A 20,248-nucleotide genomic window follows, 5' to 3' on the forward strand; every position below is an offset into this window, starting at 1 on the left:
TCATGGGTGGAACCACGTGAGGGCACAGGCTGCCCTGGGGTGCCAGGTTGGGGCAGAGCCAAACCGCTCGGCTCTCTGTGGAGTTCCAGAGCTGCCCAGGGCTGCAGCCTCGCCAGAGGAGAGGTAGAGCCGGCGGGAAGGTGTTGGGGCATGGCTGCACCTCTGCACTGGCACCTTGGTGCTTGGGTGCATCAGCAGGGCGGTGTGCTGGCACGCTGGCACTTCGGCAGGCTGGGGGCCAAGGGAAATCCTCTAGGCACAGGATCCAGCTGCAGCAGGGGTGAGAGTGGAGCAGGGGTGTCAGGAGCACGTCACTGCAGCCAGCACAAGCTGAGGGCAGTTCTTGGAATTCCCCAAGGGCTTATCAGAGCCCTGCAGCTCCGTGGTCCCCACACCCCACTGCCACCCACCCTGGCCACTCCCTGGCAGACGCAGCTCAGCTGGGCGCCCTGCGCAGCCTCCCCCGGGCATGGGGACCCCAGCCCTGACAGCTCCCCCAGACAGTAAGTGCAGCATGGTTGGGGTGGGGGTGAGGGCAGCACCAGGGTGCTCAGGGTTGCCTTTACCCTCTGGCCTCAGAGGGAGTGGACCCCACACGGGGTCTGGCCTCAGCGAGGGGGTGCAGGGCATGCTGGCTCTGTCTGCAAGGGGCAGCTGGAGGGCCAGCAGTGGCAGTCAGGGACATCCTGCACGCTGGAGGTCCAGGAGCACATGAGGCTGTGTTCATGCTGGGGTGGATCTGCACCCCACTGTAAGACCCCCAAGGCAGAGGGACCCTGGAACCCTTCCCAGATGTCTCTCTGTGCTGGGAGGTGGGGAGGGCAGGTCAGGCTGGCAGGTGCTGCAGTGCCACCTGCTCTGCCCAGCAGCTCCCTGTGGTGCTTGACTGGGCTGAGGGCAGCCTGGCACAGAGGAGGGGTGAGCTTGGGACCCCCAACACCCCACGGTCCCGCAGAGCCGGGGCCGAGCAGAGGCAATCAGCTGGCCCTGGGTGCCGCTTTGGGAGGGGCTGCGCTGCTCAGCCTGCTGCTGCCCGGGAGCCGCAGTAACAGCCCTGAGCTTTTCGCCGGCTCCTGCCTCGGCCACCAGCGCTCCCCAGGGAGGAGTCCCCCTCCCAGCAGGGACCTCTGACCCCCTCCAAATACCATAAGAGGTGTGAGTACATAGTTTTCACCGTCTAGGTCATCAGGGGCCATAAAAGAGCAGCAGTGACTTACAGGAAGGGACAGAAAGAGGTTACAGGAACTCAGCTGGGCACAGCACACCCATCCCAGCAGCCTCAGCCTGGTCTCTGCTGCCAGCAACGAGGTGGAACCCCCTGGGCTGGGCACCATGCACCATGGTGGCATCACCCTGGGCTGACTCCAGCTGCCTCTGATGGGACTCAGGTGCTCCCACCCCAGGAAAGGCTTCAATGGCTTCTCAGCTTGGGGAGTTACTCTGCTGTTCTTGGGAGGAGAGCAGCAGCAGCTCAGTCCCCAGCGTTGCTGTGGGGCAGGAGGCACTTCCTGAGCACAGCTCATCCACCCTGGGGACAAGCTGGGGTGTACCAGACCCTGGGACCTAGCCAGAAGAGCCTCACCCTGAGCTGTGCTTGCTGGTACCTTGTGAGGCCACACCTTGAGCACTGGGTTCAGTTTTGGGGCCCTCATTGCAAGAGGGACATTAAGGGACAAGGAGAGGGTCCAGAGAAGGGAAGTGAAGCTGGTAAAGGGTCTGGAGAACAAAGCTGGTGAGGCAACTCCCAGTTCAGCCTGGAGAAAAAGAGGCTGAGGGAAGACCTCACTGCTGCCTACAATGCCCTGAAAGGAGGTTGGAGCCAGGTGGGGGTTGGTCTCTTGTGTCAAAGAGCAAAGACAAGAGGAAATGGCCTCCAGCTGTGTGAGGAGAGGTTTAGGTTGGACATGAGGAACAACTCCTTCCCCTGCCAAGCCCTGACCCAGGCTTCCCAGGGAGGTGGTGGAGTCCTCATCCCTGGAGGGCTTTCAAAGCCATGAAGATGTGATGCTGAGGGCCATGGTTTAGTGGTGCCCTGGCAGTGCTGGGTTAAGGGTTGGAGCTGATGATTTAAAGGTCTCTTCCACCCTAAACGGCTCTGTGATTCCTCCCAGGCTCTGGGCTGCCACTGGCATCACTGTGGCTTCACTCCCAACCCTGCCACGTGCCCCTGGGAGGCTGTGAGTGCCCAGGGAGCAGTGCCCAGGGAGCTGTGCCTGATGCTGACGCACTCCTGACCTGCTCAGGCTCCTAAGAGGCCAGGCAGGAGCAGTGGGAGCAGGGCTGTGGCTACACCTCAGCAAACAGAGGCAGAGGATGTGCCACTCGCCCTGGGGCACGCCTGGCTCACAACAGGGGTTATGTGTGCCTGGCTGGCGCTGGGATGGCATCTGTGACATGGGGAGAGCTGCTGTCATGCAGGGACCCACCCATGCCACCCCTCCCTGCCCTGGCACCTGCTGTCCCATCCAGCTCTGGCCCAGGCAGCGCCGGGGGATCGGCGTCAAGGTCAGGGCAGTTCGCTCCTGCGGAGACTCTTTCGAGGGTTAAAGTCCCCAAGAGTTTATGAGCCATGAAACTGCTTTTATGATCCCCATGTTTCTATAGCTGGGCTGTTGGGAGTCTCCTTCCCACAGACACACAGGGAGAGCTTCCAGGAAGAGGTGGGCTGGGTGATACCACTGCCTCTCCCTGGCACTAGCTGATGCTCCTGGTTGCTGCCCTTGGCTGGGAGTCCCTCCCTGCTTGGTCCATGCTGGAGCACAGCATCAGAATTGTTTGGGTTGGAGAATACCTCCAAGTCCTCAGGCTGAGTCCAACCATCAGCCTGACACCACCATGGCCACTAAACCATGGCCCCAGGTGCCATGGCCACACATTTCTTGAACACCTCTAGGGGTGGTGACTCCATCACCTCCCTGGGCAGCCTGTGCCAAGCCCTGATCACTCTGGCAGCAAAGAAATTTTTCCTCATCTCCAACCTAATCCTCCCCACCCCATTTCCTCTCCTTCTATCACCTGAGCCTAGGGACAAGAGCCCAACTCCCACCTCACTGCAGCCTCCTTTCAGGGAGCTGTGGAGGGCAATGAGGTCTCCCCTCAGCCTCCTCTTCTCCAGACCAACCAACCCCAGTTCCCTCAGCTGCTCCTCACAAGATGTTCTCTAAAGTCCTTAAGATCAGCCTGGGCTGGTGGCAGAGGCTGGCAGAGCTGAGCTGGATGTGGCATTGCCCAAAGCTCTGCAGTCTCACTGACCTGCAGCCCTCCCAGTGGTGTGGGTGATGCCAGCTGCCTGCAGCAGGTTTGACTTTGCCAGCTGTGGCCTGGCTCAGGGATGTGGCCAGGCTGGGGGACAGAGGTGGGGAGAGGGACACTGGCTTTGGGGCAGTTCCCACTGGGAATGGTGCTTTGTGCTTCTGTCCTGGGCTTGGTGTTTCTGGATAAACAGCAATCAACTCCTGGGACCAGGCTGGGTGGGGCTGGCAGAGCCTGTCCCCTGGGCACAGCTGTCTCCTGGTCACTGCCTGGGCAAGGCCAGCAGCACCAGGCTGGCAGAGAGAGCTACTCAGCCCCAACCTCTGTTCTTGCTGCTACTCTTAACCTCTCTTGCTCACAGGTCCTGCTCCTCATCCTTAGGTGAGCCAGGAGCCCAGGGACTACCTCAAAGCTGAGCAGTGTCCCTTGCCCGGGGTGAGGCTGGTGAAGGGCTGAAGGCTGATTCTACCCAGAAGATGGACAGAGTCACCAGGCACTTGGTCTTCCAGCTCCCAGAGACCAGGCAGGACTACAGTGATGCTCACCAAGCTGACAGTGAGGAGGATGTGTTTGGCTCAACTCCACACAGCAGCCAGAGGGTGGAAAGCAGCTCTGGCTGGAAAAGGAGGTCAAGGCCATCGTCTAACTTCCTGGACGATGGAAAAGATCTCTGGACCTCATCCCCAGACAGGGACTCCAAGCTGGATGTGGTGAAGTCAGGAAGCCTCTACGACCTCAGGGCTTACAAGGGCGAGAGGAAACCCTCCAAGCTTTACGATGAGGATGAGCAGGACCAGCGCAGGGTCCCTCCACCAAACATCTCGCCCGAGAAGGCCAAAGAGCTTGAGGATGAGAGGAGGGAGATCATCCGGAGCCAGGTGATGAGGAAGAGCTCTACCATAGCCGAGAGGTGGAGCTCCATGGATGAGCTGAGCTCCATAAACACCAGCACTGGCACCTTCACCAGCAGCTTTGCCCTTTCCTTCGACAGACCTTCCCCCAGGCGGGCAGTGACCCCTGTTGACTCCGAGAACATCGACACCGAGCAGATCAACTTCTCTGCCGCTCGGCAGCAGTTCCTGATGCTGGAGAAGACCAACCCAGGCTCTGTTTTCAGCCCAGGACAGCAGGCCATGTCTCCAAAGCCAGAGCTGATGACAAAAGTCTCCAGGCAAGAGTGGCACAGCCCCGAGACGGCCACGAAGGCGGCGAGAGGTCAGGGTAATGCTGGAGCATCCAGCCAGAGCAAGAGGGACAAGAATGTGTATCAGGTCTACACTGTGTCCTACAAGACACCTGTGAAGGAGGAGATCTATGCTCCCAGCAGCAGGCTGTACCCCACTGGGAAGATGTCCACCTTCACTAAAGCATCTTCCAGAGAGGACCTGGACTCCGGCTTGGGCGAGATGTACAACGAAGGCAACGCAGGCAGTGATGGAAGCACATCCAACGAGGTCTTCAACGGCCTGGTGGAGCTGAGGACCATCAGCAACGGCCTGGACAAGGAGACAAAGACCAGCAATGAGACACCCATCGAGAGGGAGATCCGCAGGGCCATGGAGAGGGAGGAGAACCTCTGGAAGGAGAGGGGGATCCAGCGGCTGACCTCTGGCAGCGAGATGGTGGAGATCCAGACCAAGCCTCTCTTCTCCATGCAAGCCTCCCCGGGGCCGGGCAGGAAAGGGAAGGACAATGGCCGTGCTTCCCTTTATGTCCAGAGGGAAATCGAGCAGGAAACCAAGCGTGAGGAAGATCTGAGGAAGCAGGGGAGGCTGCTGGGGACGTACGACAGGGGGACGCAGCAGGAGCTGGAGGAGCGCAGGAGAGTGTTCGAGCAGGAGGAAGCCTCCCCCCAGCAGCCCCTCCCCACGAGGAAGGCAGAAGAGCAGAGGAGCTGGGTGAATGAGTTTGTGGTGGAGCAGCCCCTGAGCCACAGCTCCCACCTTGCAGAAGACACCAAGGGCGGGAGAAGCCTTCCCAGCTACCCAACAAGCATCACACTCTTCCAGACCACCCAGCCGCGCTTTGTCATCAGTGAGAAGAGACAGGAGCAGCCCCGGGGGTCCCAGCGTGCCTCCATCAGCACCAGCACACGGAGGAGTGAGGATTCCTGGGCAGGAAGGCTTCCCAGCTCCACCCCGAGCCCCACCAGCACAGCTGTCCTGCCCAGAAAGTACTTCTACCTCCCCTTCTGGAATCCCAAGTTCTACTTCTTGGACGAGATGGGGACGCAGAACCCGCTGAGAAGGGAGGACGGCCGGGAGGAGCAGTACAAGCTGAGGACCTGGAAGCCCCAAACCTCGGCGCTGATCGAGGAGGAGATCCGGAGCGACTTGCAGAGGGAAGAGGAGCTGCAGGAGCAGCGGCGACGGCGGCAGCAGCAGCTGCTGGATGGCTGCTCCCTGGTCAGCAGCGACCCTGGCGCTCTCCAGGAGGGCTCCCGCTCACGGCACAGCTCGGGTAAGGGGAGGAGAGCAATGCGGGGTGGGATGGGGCAGGGGTCAGTCCCGGGGGCATTGCCCTCGCCCTCGCCTTCCTGTGGCTCTGAGCCTTGGCAGGAGCCATCTGAAGGAGCCCGGGGGGACCTTCCTGGACAGGCAGGTGCCTCTCCCAGGTGTGAGAAGCTCTTATGGTTGGTGCATGAGAGGCCTCTCAAGGCTGGTTGCCAGAGGTGACCTGAGCTGTCCGTAAGAGCCACAGAGTGGCACAGCAGGGACTGATGGGGGCAGCTCGGGGTGGAAAGCATCCAAGTCTCAGCCATGTCTGGCTGCAGAGGGAAGGGTCCAAGTTTCCTCCCTGCAATGATTTGCTGAGATGCCCATAGGGGCTCTCCTGTGTGCCCGTAGCAAGCTGTCTGGGGAGGAGTGATCTTGCTTGGACAGGGGGTCTGGGGTCAGCAAGCAGGATGCCCCCTGCTTGATGTGATGTCCCTGGAGCCCACTGGACCAGCCCAGCCTGAGCCAGGGGAGCAGATAAGGGAGAACTGCTGCTGACAAGGGATAGGCTGCAGAGCTTTAGATTCCAGAGCTGCTCAGGTTTTGATGACTTTGTGTCACGTTACCACAGAAAACAGCACTGGAAGCACCCAGAAGTGCCCAGCTCATGCATTTCCCTGCCCTTGCTCTCGACAATCCCTGGCTGACACCCAGGCACAGGGTCCTGGCTGTGACCAAACCTGCTGGACCTGCTGAGGAGGCTGCTCTGAAACAGGAGCCTTGCTCTCCTGCAGGCAGGCAGCCCTGGGAGCGGCCCTGGTGTCCCTCAGCCCTTGACCACTCTTTCTTTTGAAGCTGCCTCAGGTGTCAGCGGCACCTACTCGGTGTCCGGGTCTCCTGTCTCCACTCCTGTCTCACACCAGGGGGTCCTGGGGCTGATGTCGTCCTTCACGCCGCTGAGAGTGGCCAGTCCCTCCCAGGGCAGCACAGAGACCCTCGGCTCTGACTCGGCTCATTCCAGCCCCTTCGAGGAGCGGAGGAGGAGGGTGAAGGAGGAGGGAAAGGTGACTGTGCCCACCCCTGCCCGTTGCTGGTGGCTTTGGGGCTGTGACTGGCTCCCACTTGGAGCTGCCCAGCTCAGGGGGAGACCCAGCAGTGGTGGCACTGGCAATGGGCTGTGCTGAGGCACTGGGGGCAGTGCCCCACTGCTCAGGGGGGTGCCAGTGCTGGGGGGGAGGGCACTGGAGAAGGAGCAGCAGCTTCCTTCTGGGATGGGGGAGTTCTGGCCTGAAATGTCCCCTGGCTCTGCAGGGCGCACAGCTGCCTGGGTTCTCCCATGCCAAGCAGCCTGACCCCCACCCCTGCCCTGGGCTGTATCCAGCTGCCTGTGGGTGTTTCCTTGCCAGGCTGGCATTTCCTGACCCTCTTTTCCCCCTTTTCACAGTATGCAGGCATCGAACCTGTTGACAAGATCAACACAGAGGTAAAACCCTTGGCACCCTCAAAGCTTCTGCTCATGCTGCCCTGGCTTTGCTCCCCACCTGGGCTTCCCCTCACTGCCTGCTCCTGTAGCAGCTGTGGGCACTGCTTGGGGTGGGGGCACCACTTGAGTGGGCACCACATGGAGCAGGATGTGTTGTGGTTGCTGTCAGGTGCATTCAGCCCTCAGAAGAGGTGTGTGAGTGGGGTCTGGCTGCGGGAGGCAAAGTCATGCAAAGAAGATTTGCCTATGAAAATACCTCCCTGACTGCATCTGCAGCAAGGCCACCAGCATCCTGGTCTGGACCAGCAGGAGCAGGGCAGGGACTGTGCCCCTGGACTGGGCACTGGTGAGGCCACACCTTGAGTGCTGGCTTCAGTTTTGGGTCCCTCACTGCAAGAAGGACATTGAGAGGCTGGAGCATGGCCAGAGAAGGGCAACAAAGCTGGGGAAGGGTCTGGAGAACAGGGCTGGGGAGGAGCAGCTGAGGGAGCTGGGGGTGGTTAGTCTGGAGAAGAGGAGGCTGAGGGAGACCTCATTGCCCTCCACAGCTCCCTGAGAGGAGGCTGCAGTGAGGTGGGAGTTGGCCTCTTGTCCCTAGGCTCAGGTGATAGAAGGAGAGGAAATGCCCTGAAGTTGTGCCAGGGGAGGCTTAGTTTGGAGCTGAGGAACAATTTCTTTGCTACCAGAGTGGTCAGGGCTTGGCACAGGCTGCCCAGGGAGGTGGTGGAATCCCCATGCCTGGAGGTGTCCGAGAAACCTGTGGCCGTGGCACTGGGGGCCATGGTTTGGTGGCCATGGTGGGGTTGGGTTGAGGGTTGGTTAAACTCTGTCTTGGAGGTCGTTTCCAACTGCAACCAACCTCTGCCTCTGCTCCCTTGCAGGTGGTGGAAAGCACCCGGGTGATCCGCCACAAGAGCGCCATGGCCCAGCGCTGGGAGGCTGGGCAGTACGTGAGGGACGAGGACTGAGGGGCTCGAGGGGCCAGGGAGGGAGGAAGGCACAAGGCCACCACAGGCCTCAGCCTGTTTGGCACCACCTGGCACACGCTGGAAACGCCTGAGCCCTTCGCAAGCTCCCGGTTAGCACCCGAAGCAGAGACTTGTACATAGAAAACCTTCCCTCCTTTTTAATCCCCCCCCTGCCCCCAGGACGATCCAGGGGGCAGCCCTCCTTGCCCCCCTCCCTCCCCATCCCCCTGGCAACACTTTTTTTGCTCCAGAAAAGCAAAAATTATTGATCATTTTCTTTTAATCACTGCGAGGAGCTGCCCAGAGGGGACCCTGTGGTAATTTCACTTCTCACCTGAGCTGTGCCTCTGGATGACAAAAAATCGACACCCCCCCCGCCAAAAAAAACCCCAAACCCCAACCCAAACCTTATTTTCTTCCCAAATTGGATTTTTTTAGCTTTCTTTTTAAAGTCCCACTCCTTGGAGAGTGGCCCTGGGTGGTAGGTCAAGCTTGGCCTCAAGCTGGGAAATCAACGTTTCTGCCTCTGCTCGGGCGATCTGCTGAGCTGCAGGAACGAAACGGAGACACAGAAGTAGAAATGCTGTGGATAATATCGCTAATTTATTAAAGAGTCGTCACTCTCCTTCCTCCTTCCTGCCCTGCTTTCTCTGCCTGCTCTTTGGGGAGATGGGACCGCGGCCGAGGATGGGACTGGAGCTGAGACCGGGACCGGAGCCTTCTGCTGGGGGCAGCCGCGGAGGGGTCCCGGCGGCCGCCGGGCTGGGGAGGCGCAGGGGTGCTGGGGAACCAGGGGTGAGGCGAGGCTCGTCCTCGGGGCCAGGCTCGTCCCCGCTGCCCATCCCGCTGTCGCTAGATGGCCCCCGCAGGCAGCGGGAGCCCCGGGCGGCACCGGAGCCGGTGGCACCGGGGCAGGGAGGGCTGAGCTCCGGCGGGCGAAGGTTGGGGGCGGGGGCTGGAGCGCGGCGCGGAGCAGCGGTGCTGGGGGGGGAGGCTGCGGGGCTCGGACAGCCTCTGCTGCTGCCCTCCGAGCTGACAGAGGAGGGGGTTCAACCCCCCACCCCTGCGAACGGAGGAGAACCGGGCGCTGCGGGAGCCCCGGCTGGTGGCCGCGGTGGAGGCAGATCCCGGGCAGGGCACAGCCCAGCCCCGAGTAACTCCCGCAGCGCGGCTGGGACAGACCCGGGAAGCCCTCGGGGGTCGAGCAGCCTCCACGTTCCTCCGGCACCGTGCAGCCACCGGAGTGCCGGGCAGCGCAGGCAGCGCAGCTGGGGAGCGCCTTGGGAGCAGGGGTCAGCCCGGGGGGGTCTCTGCCCTTCGCCTCAGCCACGGCCTCGATCAAACCGCTTGGTGCCGGGTCTCGGTTTCCTCATTGTGCCACCTTGCTTCTGAAGCTTTGCCCTGCCCAGCTGCGGGGCGTGGGCGGCACAGACCCGCCGGGAGGAGAGAACAGCCCAGGCTGCTCCTTCCCCGAGCTGCTCCTGCCCTGAGCTGCTCCTTCCTTGGCCGGGCTGGGGGCGAGCAGAGCACGGCCCGTGGGGAGGGCTTGCTCCCACTGCTGGGCAGGGAGCTGGGCACCGGCGGTCCTTCAGCGGCGGCTGTGGCAGTGGTGACACATCTAGGCTCGACAGCATGAGGAGAGCTGGCAGACAGCCTCTGGGACTTCCCTGAGTGAGGCTGTGAAGGCTTTTGTGACTCTGTGGTGTGGTGGTGGTGTTAATGCTGCTCGAGTGGGCCCGGTTTGGGCAAAGGCTCTGGCCACAGAGAGCCTGATAGGAAAACACAGACTCTGTGGGGTCCTCTGTGGGGTCTCAAACAGCCCAGGCCCTCCCGGGGGTCAGCTCTGTAACACTGAGTAACTCTGGGCTTGGGGCAGGAGGAAGTGAATGTGCTGGTGTCCAGGAAACTGTGACCTGCTGCTCCAGGGTTATTGGCCTCGTCCTTGCAGGAGTGAGTGAAATGTTCCTCTGTTGGGGGATGGCAACAACCCAGCTGGGCAGTGAGGCAGCTCAGGGGCAGAGTGGTGCTCCAACAGCTGGAAGAAGCCAATCACAGCTGCCCAAGATGCTGATGTTGCTGTATTTAACAGTGGGGGAAACACCATCAAACCTCCCAACACCAGCAGCAGCTTCAAACCAGGTTTTACAACACTCACAACTTGGTAACTTGAACAGATCTCTCACAGAGCAACTGAGAGGGACTCAGTGAGGGCATCCCCTGAGATCTGGTGGCAGACACTGCCCCACAACCTGCCTGTGTTCCTCACCCCTTTACAATGGCTTGACTCGATAGAGAAAGGCCTTGTGCCCTCCCCTGACCACCCAGCTGCCCTCCTCCCTGCTCACACTGGCTGGGTTCATCCTGGCATTAATAATACAGCAGAAAATGAACTCATTTGACAAACATGACCCCCTCCCCAGAAATGCTCCTGGCTTCAACTCCCTGAACCAGCAGCTGCACCAACACAGAGAACAACAGAAGTTTTCCCCTAAGCCCAGCATGAAGGTGGTAGAGGTGAGGAGGTGATTTATGTCCCCAGGTGAAACCCAACAGAAGGATCTTCTCCTCAAGCTGAGCTAAAGGTTGGAAGTTCCCACCCCAGGCTGCTTTGAGGCTGCCAGCCAGAGGCACAGCAGAAGCTGAGGGCATCCCTTCACTTCTTGCGCTTCTTCCCAGGGCCTTTGACTTGCTCAGTGATCACTTTCAAGAGCTTCTCCAGGCTGCCTTTGGTCAGGGACTTACTGCGGAACCACGCCTGGTCCCACACGGAGCAGAGAGGCTTAGGGGTGAGGTAGAGAGGGTCGTAGTCGTGGAGCATGTCCAGAGGCCGCCTCTTGGCGTACTCCTTGTAATCCTCCACGGGGCAGCCAGCAGGGCCGCGGGGCCGGGCCGAGAGGCGTGGCCGCGGCTCCTCCGGGCCGGGCTCGGCGCTCAGGCTGTCCCTCCACTCCAGGTACTCCAGCTGCCCCTCAGCCTGTGTCAGCACAAGCTGGCCCCAGTACAGAGTGTGGCCCTGACCGTGCACCCGGGCCCCAAAGCCCCTGATGATGTTTGTGAGCAGGAGGCTCAGCAAGCCCTGAGGATGCCTTCTACTTAAAAGCCCTTTCTGGCGAAGGGTGGCCAAGTCATCCTCTGTCAGCCTCTCCAGGAGGCTCCACTCTCCCTCCCTCTCTTTCTCAGACAGCTGCTGCTGCCTCAGCTTCAAGGCTTCCTGAGCAGCTCTGAACTCCACCCCCTTCACCACGCTGTAGCGGTAGTCGTGCTCCCTGAGGTAGCGGTCGGTGCTGAGCTGGAGGAAGGTCAGGGTGCTGGCAGAGAAGTCGCTGCCGTTCTGCTTCTTGGCAGAGCTGTAGAAGGAGGCCAGGTAAGAGTTGAGGTCTTCAGGTGGCATCTGGTGGATCTCACGAGTTTCAGAGGGGTGGTGGGAGACCAGCCAGGCCTTGAAAACTTTGATGTTCCCATGGCTGCGGCTCCTCTTCCTCTCACCCGCATCCAACACACCTGAAAGGGAGGAGACAGACTTGTGGACAGCAAGGGCTGGCAGGGAGAGCAGGGGAACAGAAGGAGATGCAGAGTAACCTTCACCTCCCTCCTGAGAGTCATTAAGGTTAGGGGACCCTCACAAACCCTTTCCTCTAAAGCTCTCAGGCAGCCACCTCCAGGTGGGGGAAGGGCTGTGCCTCTCCTGCTCCCTTGCTGCACTGCCACGAGGGCAAGCTTCAGATATTCTTTCTTTGGGGATTGTGCTGAAGTGGGAGAGAACAAACTCCTCAGGAGACGTGACCATGAAACGTCCTCGTGGGGTGCAGAAGTGGAGAGTGCTGCTGCAGGGTCCATGGGCCAGGACTGGAGGCTACACCCTGGCAGTGGTGGCTCAGCTGGACACCCAGCTTCACCCTGAGTGTGACCCAGCCTCACAGAACTGTTGAGGTTAGAAGAGACCTTTGGGATCATCAAGGCCAACCACTCACCCATCACCAATCACCTCGAGCCCACCACTCCTGCTAACCCACTACCACTAAACCACATCCCTAAGCCCTGAGCCCAGGGTGCTGGCTGTGCAGCCCCACTCCCTCAGCCTGCAGCTGCTCCACTAGAAGTGCAGGGAGCAGTTGGGCTGCCCATGGACCTTGTGGGCTGCCTCAGGACCACGCAGCATCCACCTCACCCACCCCAAGGGTGGAAGAAGGCATTCTGCAGAATGAAATTCAAAGCATTTAGCTTTGCAAACATCTCTTCAGAATTGTTTAGGGCTGGGAAAGACCTTTAAGGTCCTCAAGTCCAACCCTTACCACCTTCTGCAGACAGTGGCTCTGTGACAGCAGGGTTAAAACAGGGTTAAAAGCAGCCTCAAAGCTTCTAAGACCTCCCCAAGCAGCAGATCCTTGTGCCACTGAACCACCTCAAACAGGCCCTGGGTGAGGTCAACTTGGTGGTGATAGCTCCTCAGCAAGCCCTGTGTCTTGTGAAAGGCTTGGGCAGTTGTAGCTCCCCCTGCTCCAGCAGCATTCCAAGGACAGCATGTATGGGAATCCTGGCATTCTCAGCATGGCTCAAGGGATTTGTTCAGCCCATGTCACTGAACCTGCAGGGCTGAAACTGCTCCAGCTGCAAGCTCTGGGACTTCTGCCAGTGGCTTGCCAGTTTCAGTCACCAGTTCTCTGTTTCCCTGCTCTTCAAAGTTACTTCCTCATTTCTGGAGGTTCAGGTTCTCACCTCTGGGCTCAGTTCCTCGTGGGGACTCTCTCCAGTCCAGCTGACACCCCACAAGCAAAATGAGAGCCCAGAACATCCAGGTTGGGGAAGCAGAATCCCAGACTCCTGGGTTGGAAGAGACCTCCAAGATCACTGAGCCCAACCATCAACTCAACACCACTAAACCATGGCCCCAAAGGCCATGGCCACACATGTCTCCAAAACCTCCACCACCTCCCTGGGCAGCCTGTGCCAAGCCCTGACCACTCTGGCAGCAAACAAATTGTTCCTCAGCTCCAACCTAAGCCTCCCCTGGCACAATTCCAGGCCATTTCCTCTCCTTCTATCACCTGAGCCCAGGGAGAAGAGGCCAACCCCCAACTCACTGCAGCCTCCTTTCAGGGAGCTGTGGAGAGCAATGAGGTCTCCTCTCAGCCTCCTCTTCTCAACACCCCCAGTTCCCTCAGCTGCTCCTCCCCAGCCCTGTTCTCCAGACCCTTCCCCAGCTTTGTTGCCCTTCTCTGGCCATGCTTCAGCCCCTCAGTGTCCTTCTTGGAGTGAGGGGCTGAAAACTGAGCCCCATGCACACCTGGGAACCTTGGTGAAAGCATCATCTACCCAAGTGCCCATCACATGTGGCAGGAACCTTCTCAGCCCCTTGTAGCAGAAACAAGGGAGCCCCAAATCTGAGGCATTTCCTCTGATGCTACAATGCAGATTTTTGCAGCCATATGACCTCAGTTCCTCTTAACAGTTTGGGACAGTGATTATTGGCACATTTCCCTAACCCCCCCCCAGGAATAAACCCCAGGCTCTTACTTTTGCTGGAGGATGTGGCACTCTGGCTCCTGAGGCTCATGGAGGTGGTGGAAGGGTGAGAGCCTTGCCCAGATCCCTGGAGTTCAGTCTCCTCAACAGCCACAGCCCCATCTAAGCTGGTTCCTAGTGAGCCATGCTCAGGAGGGCTCAGCTGGGTTTGATGCTTGACATCTACCATGGCTTCAAAAGGAAAGAGTGCCACAGAGGCAGAGGACTCACACTGGGCCTCTGCTGCAGTGTTGGAGACACCAACCCACTCACAATGTTCTTTAGATGCTGCTGCCCCTGAGGAATTTCTTGCTGTCCAGGTGTCAGTTCCAGGCCATTCAGGATTAGGAGCACCCAAGATCAGGTTGCTGCTGTCCAGGCTCTCTGGTTTGATGTAGACAGGAGGTGTTGGGATGTGGGCAGGAGGCAGGAGTGGCTTTTCTGTGGGGACAAAGGCAGAGGTTTGGGCAGCTGTGAGATTGGCACATACCAGCCTCTGAGTGGGATACCTCTGCAGCTCTGCTGCAGCTGTGGCAGCTTCTGGGGACTCCAGCAGAACACCCTGGCTGCCTGTGTCTCCTGTCTCTTCACCTGAAATGCACTGCTCCTCATCAGAGATGACCTGCAGATTTTCCCTGCTTTCCAGCTTCATCTCACACCTGCCAGCTTTGACCTCACCACTGGATGCTGGCAAGTGCTGCTCTGCTGCCAGCTGGGACCCCACAGCTTTGCTCCTGCTTTGGGTTTCTCTGGCTGCTGGCTCACTGTGTGCTACACAGACTGTGTCACCTCCCTGAGTGACACCTGGAGAGCTGCTGCTGCATGACCCTGTGCTCTCAGCATTCCCTTTGGCCCTCCCAAAAGAGGGAGTCGTCCTCCAGCTCTTCTCATCCAAACTAGATGTCCTTGATGAAGCCTCAGAAGATGTTGACCTCTTTCTCACACCTTCATTCTCTTCTTTGCTTCTGCCATCCAGCTTCCTGCAGTGCCAGAAGTAAGCATGGCCAGCCCCACACATCCACAGAAGAGAACTTTCCTTCCTGGGGTGACCTGTGTCCTGCACCCCTTCAAAGGCTGGGAGCTGGCTGCAGATGGCCCCATGAGTGTGTGCCCAGGTCACCAGTTTGGAGAGGTCCATGTGGAGTGAGCTGGCATCACAGCAGCTTCTGTCTCCAGCACTCTTCTTCTGTTAAAACATGTTGGAGGTAAGGGAAAGAGGAGGTGCCCAAACCAGCAGTGCTGGGGGCTGGGGCTGGCCCCATCTCAAGAGAGGAATAACTGATTTTTGAAAGGAATCACTGGAGGAATCTCTTAGCTACAGTTTGTTCATTCTTTAAAGAAGGCTCCAGGGAGACCTCAGAGCAGCCTTCCAGGACCTGAAAGGGCTCCAGGAGAGCTGGGGAGGGACTTGTGACAAGGGCTGGGAGTGACAGGACCAGGGGCAATGGCTTGAAGCTGGGAGAGGGGAGACTGAGAGTGGAGATGAGGAAGAAATTGTTGAGAGTGAAGGTGGGGAGAGGCTGGATCAGGTTGCCCAGGGAGGTTGCTGCTGCCCCCTCCCTGGAGGTGTTCAAGGCCAGGCTGGGTGAGGCCTTGAGCAGCCTGGGCTGGTGGGAGGTGTCTCTGCCCATGGCAGGGTGATCTACAAGCCCTTATCAGAAGTCCCTCCCCAGCTCTCCTGGAGCCCCTTCAGGTACTGGAAGGCTGCTCTAGGGTCTCCCTGGAGCCTTCTCTTCTCCATGCTGAACAGCCCAACTCAGCCTGTCCCCACAGGGGAGGTTCTCCATCCCTCTGATCATCTCCATGGCCTCCTCTGAACCTGCTGCAACATTTCCACATCCTTCTTAAGCTGGGGGCCCCTCTGTGCTAGTAAGGAACACTCACCATGCTGGTGGGTCCTGTCTGACTGAGCCTCAGGTAGAGAGCAGTAGATGAGTGAATATCCTTTCTCTTTCTCTCTCTCTCTCTCAGAACCTGAAATAATCATCAGACACACGTGGGTCTAGATGGACCTGTGGGGATGTAAGCACAACAAACACCTGGCTAGCAGAATGCAGCTGAACTTCTCAATGCCCAGTCCACAACCAATGCTCCTGCAGAGCCTGGGTCCTCATTAAGGGGAGCTCCACTGAGCTATAAACAGAAAGCTTGACTTGGGTAAATATTTGCAGGCTGAGCCTCTCCAGTGTACCCTGCAGAAGCTGAACCAAACATAAACACTGCCAGCAGCCTTTCAAAAGCAGACTCTGAGAAGTTCCTCTCAGCACTGGCTGTGGTTAAGCAACCTTTCCCCCTCCAAGCAGAGCCAACTGCAGACACACAAGTGCCAGCAGCAGTGGTGCTAGCTCCCATCCTGATGTTATCTGACTTTCCAAACAGGAAAAAGAGGAAGTTTCTCAACTGAAGACTTCTTTGTGCATGCAGAGAATCACAGAACCCTCAAAGGCCATTCTGTCCAACACCCCTGCAGTGGGAAGGGACATCTCCAACAAGCTCAGGTTGCTCAGAGCCCATCAGGATTGTTGAATGTCTCCAGGGATGGAGCCTCAACCACATCTCTGGACAACCTGTCCCAGTGTCTCCCCACTCTCACTGTGCAGAGCTTCCTCCTGATGTCCAACCTAACTCTGCCCTGCTCCAGTTTCAAACCACTGCTCCTTGGCCTATCCCTGCAGGCCCTTCTGAACACTCCCTCCCCAGCCTGCCTGGAGGTCCACTTCAGATATTGAAATGTAGCTCCAAGGTCTTCCCCAGAACCTTCTGTTCCCTAGGCTAAACAGCCTCAGCTCTCAGCCTGTCCTTAGAGAGGTGCTCCAGGCCTCTGACCACCTTTGTGGCCTCCTCTGGACCCACTAAGGCTGAACTTCTCCTGTTTAGAGACATTCTGTGTAGCAGTCTAGAAAGTGAGGCTCATTTCTGTGTCACTGGTTAGAGACCAGGTGGTCACACACAGGGCAAGAGGGCTGGGCAGCCCCACAGTGCTGACACCACCAGCAGGCAGAGGTCATGAAGGCAGCTTTGCTGCACTGCCCGAGTGAGGCACAGTGGTGAGCACAAACACCCCAACAAGTGAGGGGACAAAGCCTGGCCCCAAGAGGGAAGGAAACACAGGTGATGAGTACACCTCAGGAGGTGGAGCAGGGAATGAGGTGTCCCCTTCAGAGAGAGAAGCAGAGCTCAAACCTCTCACAGCACATCCTTTGTACCTCCCTGTGGGGAGCAAGCAGCAGAACTGCTCCTGCTGGGGGGGAGCTGCAGCCCAGCAGCAGGCTCTGGAGGGCTCCTCAGGCTGGTGCCAGTCCTTGTGTTCCTTCCTGTGGCTGGCTGGTGCTGGTTGGGGTAATTTCAGCCTGGCAGGCTGTGCTGTCTGCATGTGCTAGGTGGTGAAAGGTGCAAATGAGGGGTCTGAGGGAATCTGTGACTGGAATCTGCTGCTTTAAACAACCCCACACCGACCTCCCCTGCTTGGAGCAGCAAATGCAGTCTGAGCTCCTGCCCTCTGCTAATCTCAGCACCCTGTGGGACCTGCTGTCACTGTGAGCTGACTCCTAATGAATCATGGGCTGGAAGTCACCTCAGATGGCCATTCCAGCTGTCCTCATTCCTCCTGGAAAAATGAGCTCTGCCCAAACCTCTCCTTTGTCTCCCCTGCCTTCCAGCCCTCCCCACAGCCTGCTCCTGAGCCCTGCTGTGCCTCAGAAAGCCCCAAAGTCATCTTCCAGGAGAACTGAAGCCCAAGAGAGTTTGTATCTTCAGGTCCAGCCTGTGGGATTCCTCCCTGAAGGGCTGGGCTGCCTGGCCAAACTGAAAGGAGCTTTGCTGGCAATTGCTTGGGGCTGGCAGTGAAGTGTGGGAAAAGGTAAGAGCAACGGAAGCCCTGCACGGTCACGAGGCCATGAGAGGACTGGCTTGGCAGATGAAGATCTTGATTGCCATCACAGGCCTCTCTACATGGAATGCTTTTATCTCTCCTTATCTCCAAGCACATGTCTTCCTTTTCCTGATTTCTTTGGAAAAAAAGAAAGAAAAGGAAAAAAAAAAACAACCCCCAAACAACAAATAAAAGGCCTTTCCCCCTCCCCCCTCCCCTTGCTCTTTGGTTCCAAATCAAAGCTGTGGCAGTCAGCTAAGGCTGCTCCCCGATCCCACTCCTGCCCTTCCCCTCACATCAGCTGAGAGCTCCTCCAAAGGAACTGGCAAGTGGAGTGAGTCTGAATTCACAGCTCCAGCTGAGGGGAGCAAAATGCAGTCTGGCTTTGCCCACAAGTGAAGTGACATCACTCCTCAGCTCTCCTCCAGCAGTCCAAAAACTCCACCACAGCTTTTTTTCCCCTGGGTCCCTGGAGGGCTGGGGGGCTGAGTTTTGTGGGGACAGGGCTGGGAGTGATGCAGAAGTTTAATTCTCTTTCCAGGAGAGGCTCCCATCTGATAATGGACACTGTGTGCAGGCTCCACACACCTCTGTGCAGAAAGCCCAGGACATTCCAGGGCTGGACAGTAAGGGCCTGAAAGGGTTTGGGGCTTTTTTAGCCCACAGGGTACTTAGTGCATTCATACAACCTATAGGTCAGTGAATTCTTGCTCAGCAGAGGGGGGGAAAGCTATTTGTAAAACAAATTTGTCCTGGGCAGTGGGGAGGCCACCCCTTGAATGTTGGTTCAGTTTGGGGCCCCTCACTACAAGATGGACATTGAGGTGCTGGCAAGAAGGACATTGAGGTGCTGGAGTGTGTCCAGAGAAGGGCATCCAAGCCTTGAACACAACTCTTGTGAGGAACAGCTGAGGGAACTGGGGTTGTGCAGTCTGGAGAAGCAGAGGCTGAGACCTCACTGGCCTCTGCAACTCCTTCAAAGGAAGCTGGAGTGAGGTGGGGGTCAGAATCTTCTCACACACAACAAGGGACAGGAGAAGAGGAAACGGCCTCAGGTTGTGCCAGGGGAGGTTCAGGCTGGAGATTAGGACAAATTCCTTCCCAGAAAGAGTTCTCAGGTGCTGGAACAGGCTGCCCAGGGAGGTGGTGGAGTCACCATCCCCAGAGGGGCTCAAAAGCCTCTTGGATGTGGTGCTGAGGGAGATGGTTTAGTGGCTTAGCAGCAGTGATGGGATTGTGAGCTCTGGGTGTGTGACTGGACTTGATCTCAAAGGTCTCTTCTAAGCTCAGCAGTTCCATGGTTCTGTGATTTGGCTCTCTCAGGTGCCTGGGCAGCTCAGTGAGCTCAGGCTGTCAGGGCTCTCTGTGCTTATTTTATAACCTGTGCTCAGGAAAATGTGGCCAAGTGATTTCAGAGCAGTCTGCAGTGTTTCAGTGGAGCTCCCACAGCTCCAGGCTGGCTGAAAGCACTCAAAGGCTTGCTCTGTGTTGAAGACTTTGCCATGTCTAGGTTGAGCCCTTGAGGAGGAACAAACACACTCAGGCACCTTCTGGAAGTGATTCTCTTGCAAGGTCTGTCCAAGAATCACAGAACTGTTAGGGTTGGAAGGGACCTCAAGGCTCAGCAGCTCCAACTCCCCTGCCATGGGCAGGGACACCTCACACTACAGCAGGTTGCTCACAGCCACATCCAGCCTGGCTGCAAACACCTCCAGGGATGAGGCTTCCACCACCTCCCTGGGCAACCTGTGCCAGGCTCTCACCACCCTCATGGAGAACAACTTCTTCCTAAGATTCAACCTGAATCTACCCATTTCTAGTTTTGTTCCATCCCCCCCAGTCCTATCACTCCCTGACACCCTCAAAAGTCCCTCCCCAGCTTTCTTGGAGCCCCCTTCAGATACTGGAAGGCCACAAGAAGGTCTCCTGGGAGCCTTCTCCTCTCCAGCCTGCACAACCCCAACTCCCTCAGTCTGTCCTCACAGCAGAGCAGCTCCAGCCCTCTGCTCGTCCTCCTGGCCCTTCTCTGGACACCTTCCAGCACCTCCAGATCCTTCCTGGCACAGAGGCTCCAGAACTGGACGCAGTACTCCAGGTGAGGTCTCAGCAGAGCAGAGCAGAGGAGGAGAATCACCTCCCTGGCCCTGCTGGCCGTGCTTCTCTTGAATCACCCAAGAATGCAAACACCTGAGTCCTCCCCTTATGCCTTCAGCAGACTCTGTGCAGCTTTATGGCATCTTCTGGTGTGCTGGCAGTGCTGTGCCAGCCTCTGTGACACACACACACACACAGAGGCCTGTGCAAGCAGGATAACCAAATAAAGCAACCAATTGTGCAGGCCCTGGCAGCCCTGTGACCGCTGTGTTCCTGTCCCTCCACCCTGCTGCAGCCCTGGCCCTGCTCCTCTCGCTGTGTTTATGGCACAGATTAGCGACCTGAGGCACGCACAAAGCAAGTCAACAGGAGAGCTTTGGCTTTATGAGCTCCAGATAAGACAGTGCAGGAAATGGGAACAATCCCGGGAGGAAAACAACAGGATACAGAACAGCAGTTCAACAACTTGACTCCAGCCCCTTCCCGTGGCATGGGCTGTGGGCTGCTGCTGCTCGCTGCAGAACCACTCACTGCAGGGGGGAAGGGGTGGGGAGGGGGGCACGGGACAGTTGTGAAATCCCTGATGAGGAGGGGGTTGAATTGCCAGGGAGTGGCCAGGACACGGGAGGACACTGGAGGGGAT

General features: G+C 58.2%; 2 protein-coding genes across 4 annotated transcripts in view; one reads left to right on the top strand and one right to left on the bottom strand.

Moving 5' to 3' along the window:
• Window positions 1–405: 405 nt before the first annotated feature.
• Window positions 406–8,763, top strand: MISP (mitotic spindle positioning). Of its 3 annotated transcripts, none has more exons than XM_068156202.1 (5): window positions 406–503; window positions 3,614–5,712; window positions 6,543–6,751; window positions 7,132–7,170; window positions 8,052–8,763. In XM_068156202.1, exons 2-5 carry the CDS (start codon window positions 3,729–3,731, stop codon window positions 8,136–8,138), a joined length of 2,319 nt encoding a protein of 772 aa, XP_068012303.1. In that variant the 5' UTR covers window positions 406–503; window positions 3,614–3,728; the 3' UTR covers window positions 8,139–8,763. The 3 variants fall into 3 exon arrangements, with proteins under 3 accessions (XP_068012303.1, XP_068012304.1, XP_068012305.1); XM_068156203.1 differs by having other exon boundaries at window positions 3,634–5,712; XM_068156204.1 differs by lacking the exons at window positions 6,543–6,751; window positions 7,132–7,170; window positions 8,052–8,763 and adding an exon at window positions 6,319–6,523.
• Window positions 8,764–9,704: 941 nt separating this feature from the next.
• The window catches only part of KIAA1958 (KIAA1958 ortholog), a 29,766-nt gene continuing 19,222 nt past the window's right edge, over window positions 9,705–20,248 (bottom strand). The window contains exons 3-5 of the mRNA XM_068156221.1: window positions 15,525–15,652; window positions 13,653–14,081; window positions 9,705–11,639 (exon numbers count right to left, since the gene is read on the bottom strand). Coding sequence (XP_068012322.1) covers window positions 10,792–11,639; window positions 13,653–14,081; window positions 15,525–15,627 — 1,380 coding nt within the window. The 5' untranslated portion in view covers window positions 15,628–15,652 and the 3' untranslated portion in view covers window positions 9,705–10,791. The remainder of the gene's footprint in view (window positions 11,640–13,652; window positions 14,082–15,524; window positions 15,653–20,248) is intronic.

The sequence above is a fragment of the Melanerpes formicivorus genome, unplaced genomic scaffold (assembly GCF_026170545.1).
Source record: "Melanerpes formicivorus ecotype bairdi unplaced genomic scaffold, bMelFor1.0.p_v2 SCAF_34, whole genome shotgun sequence".
NCBI classification, from domain to species: Eukaryota; Metazoa; Chordata; class Aves; order Piciformes; family Picidae; genus Melanerpes; species Melanerpes formicivorus.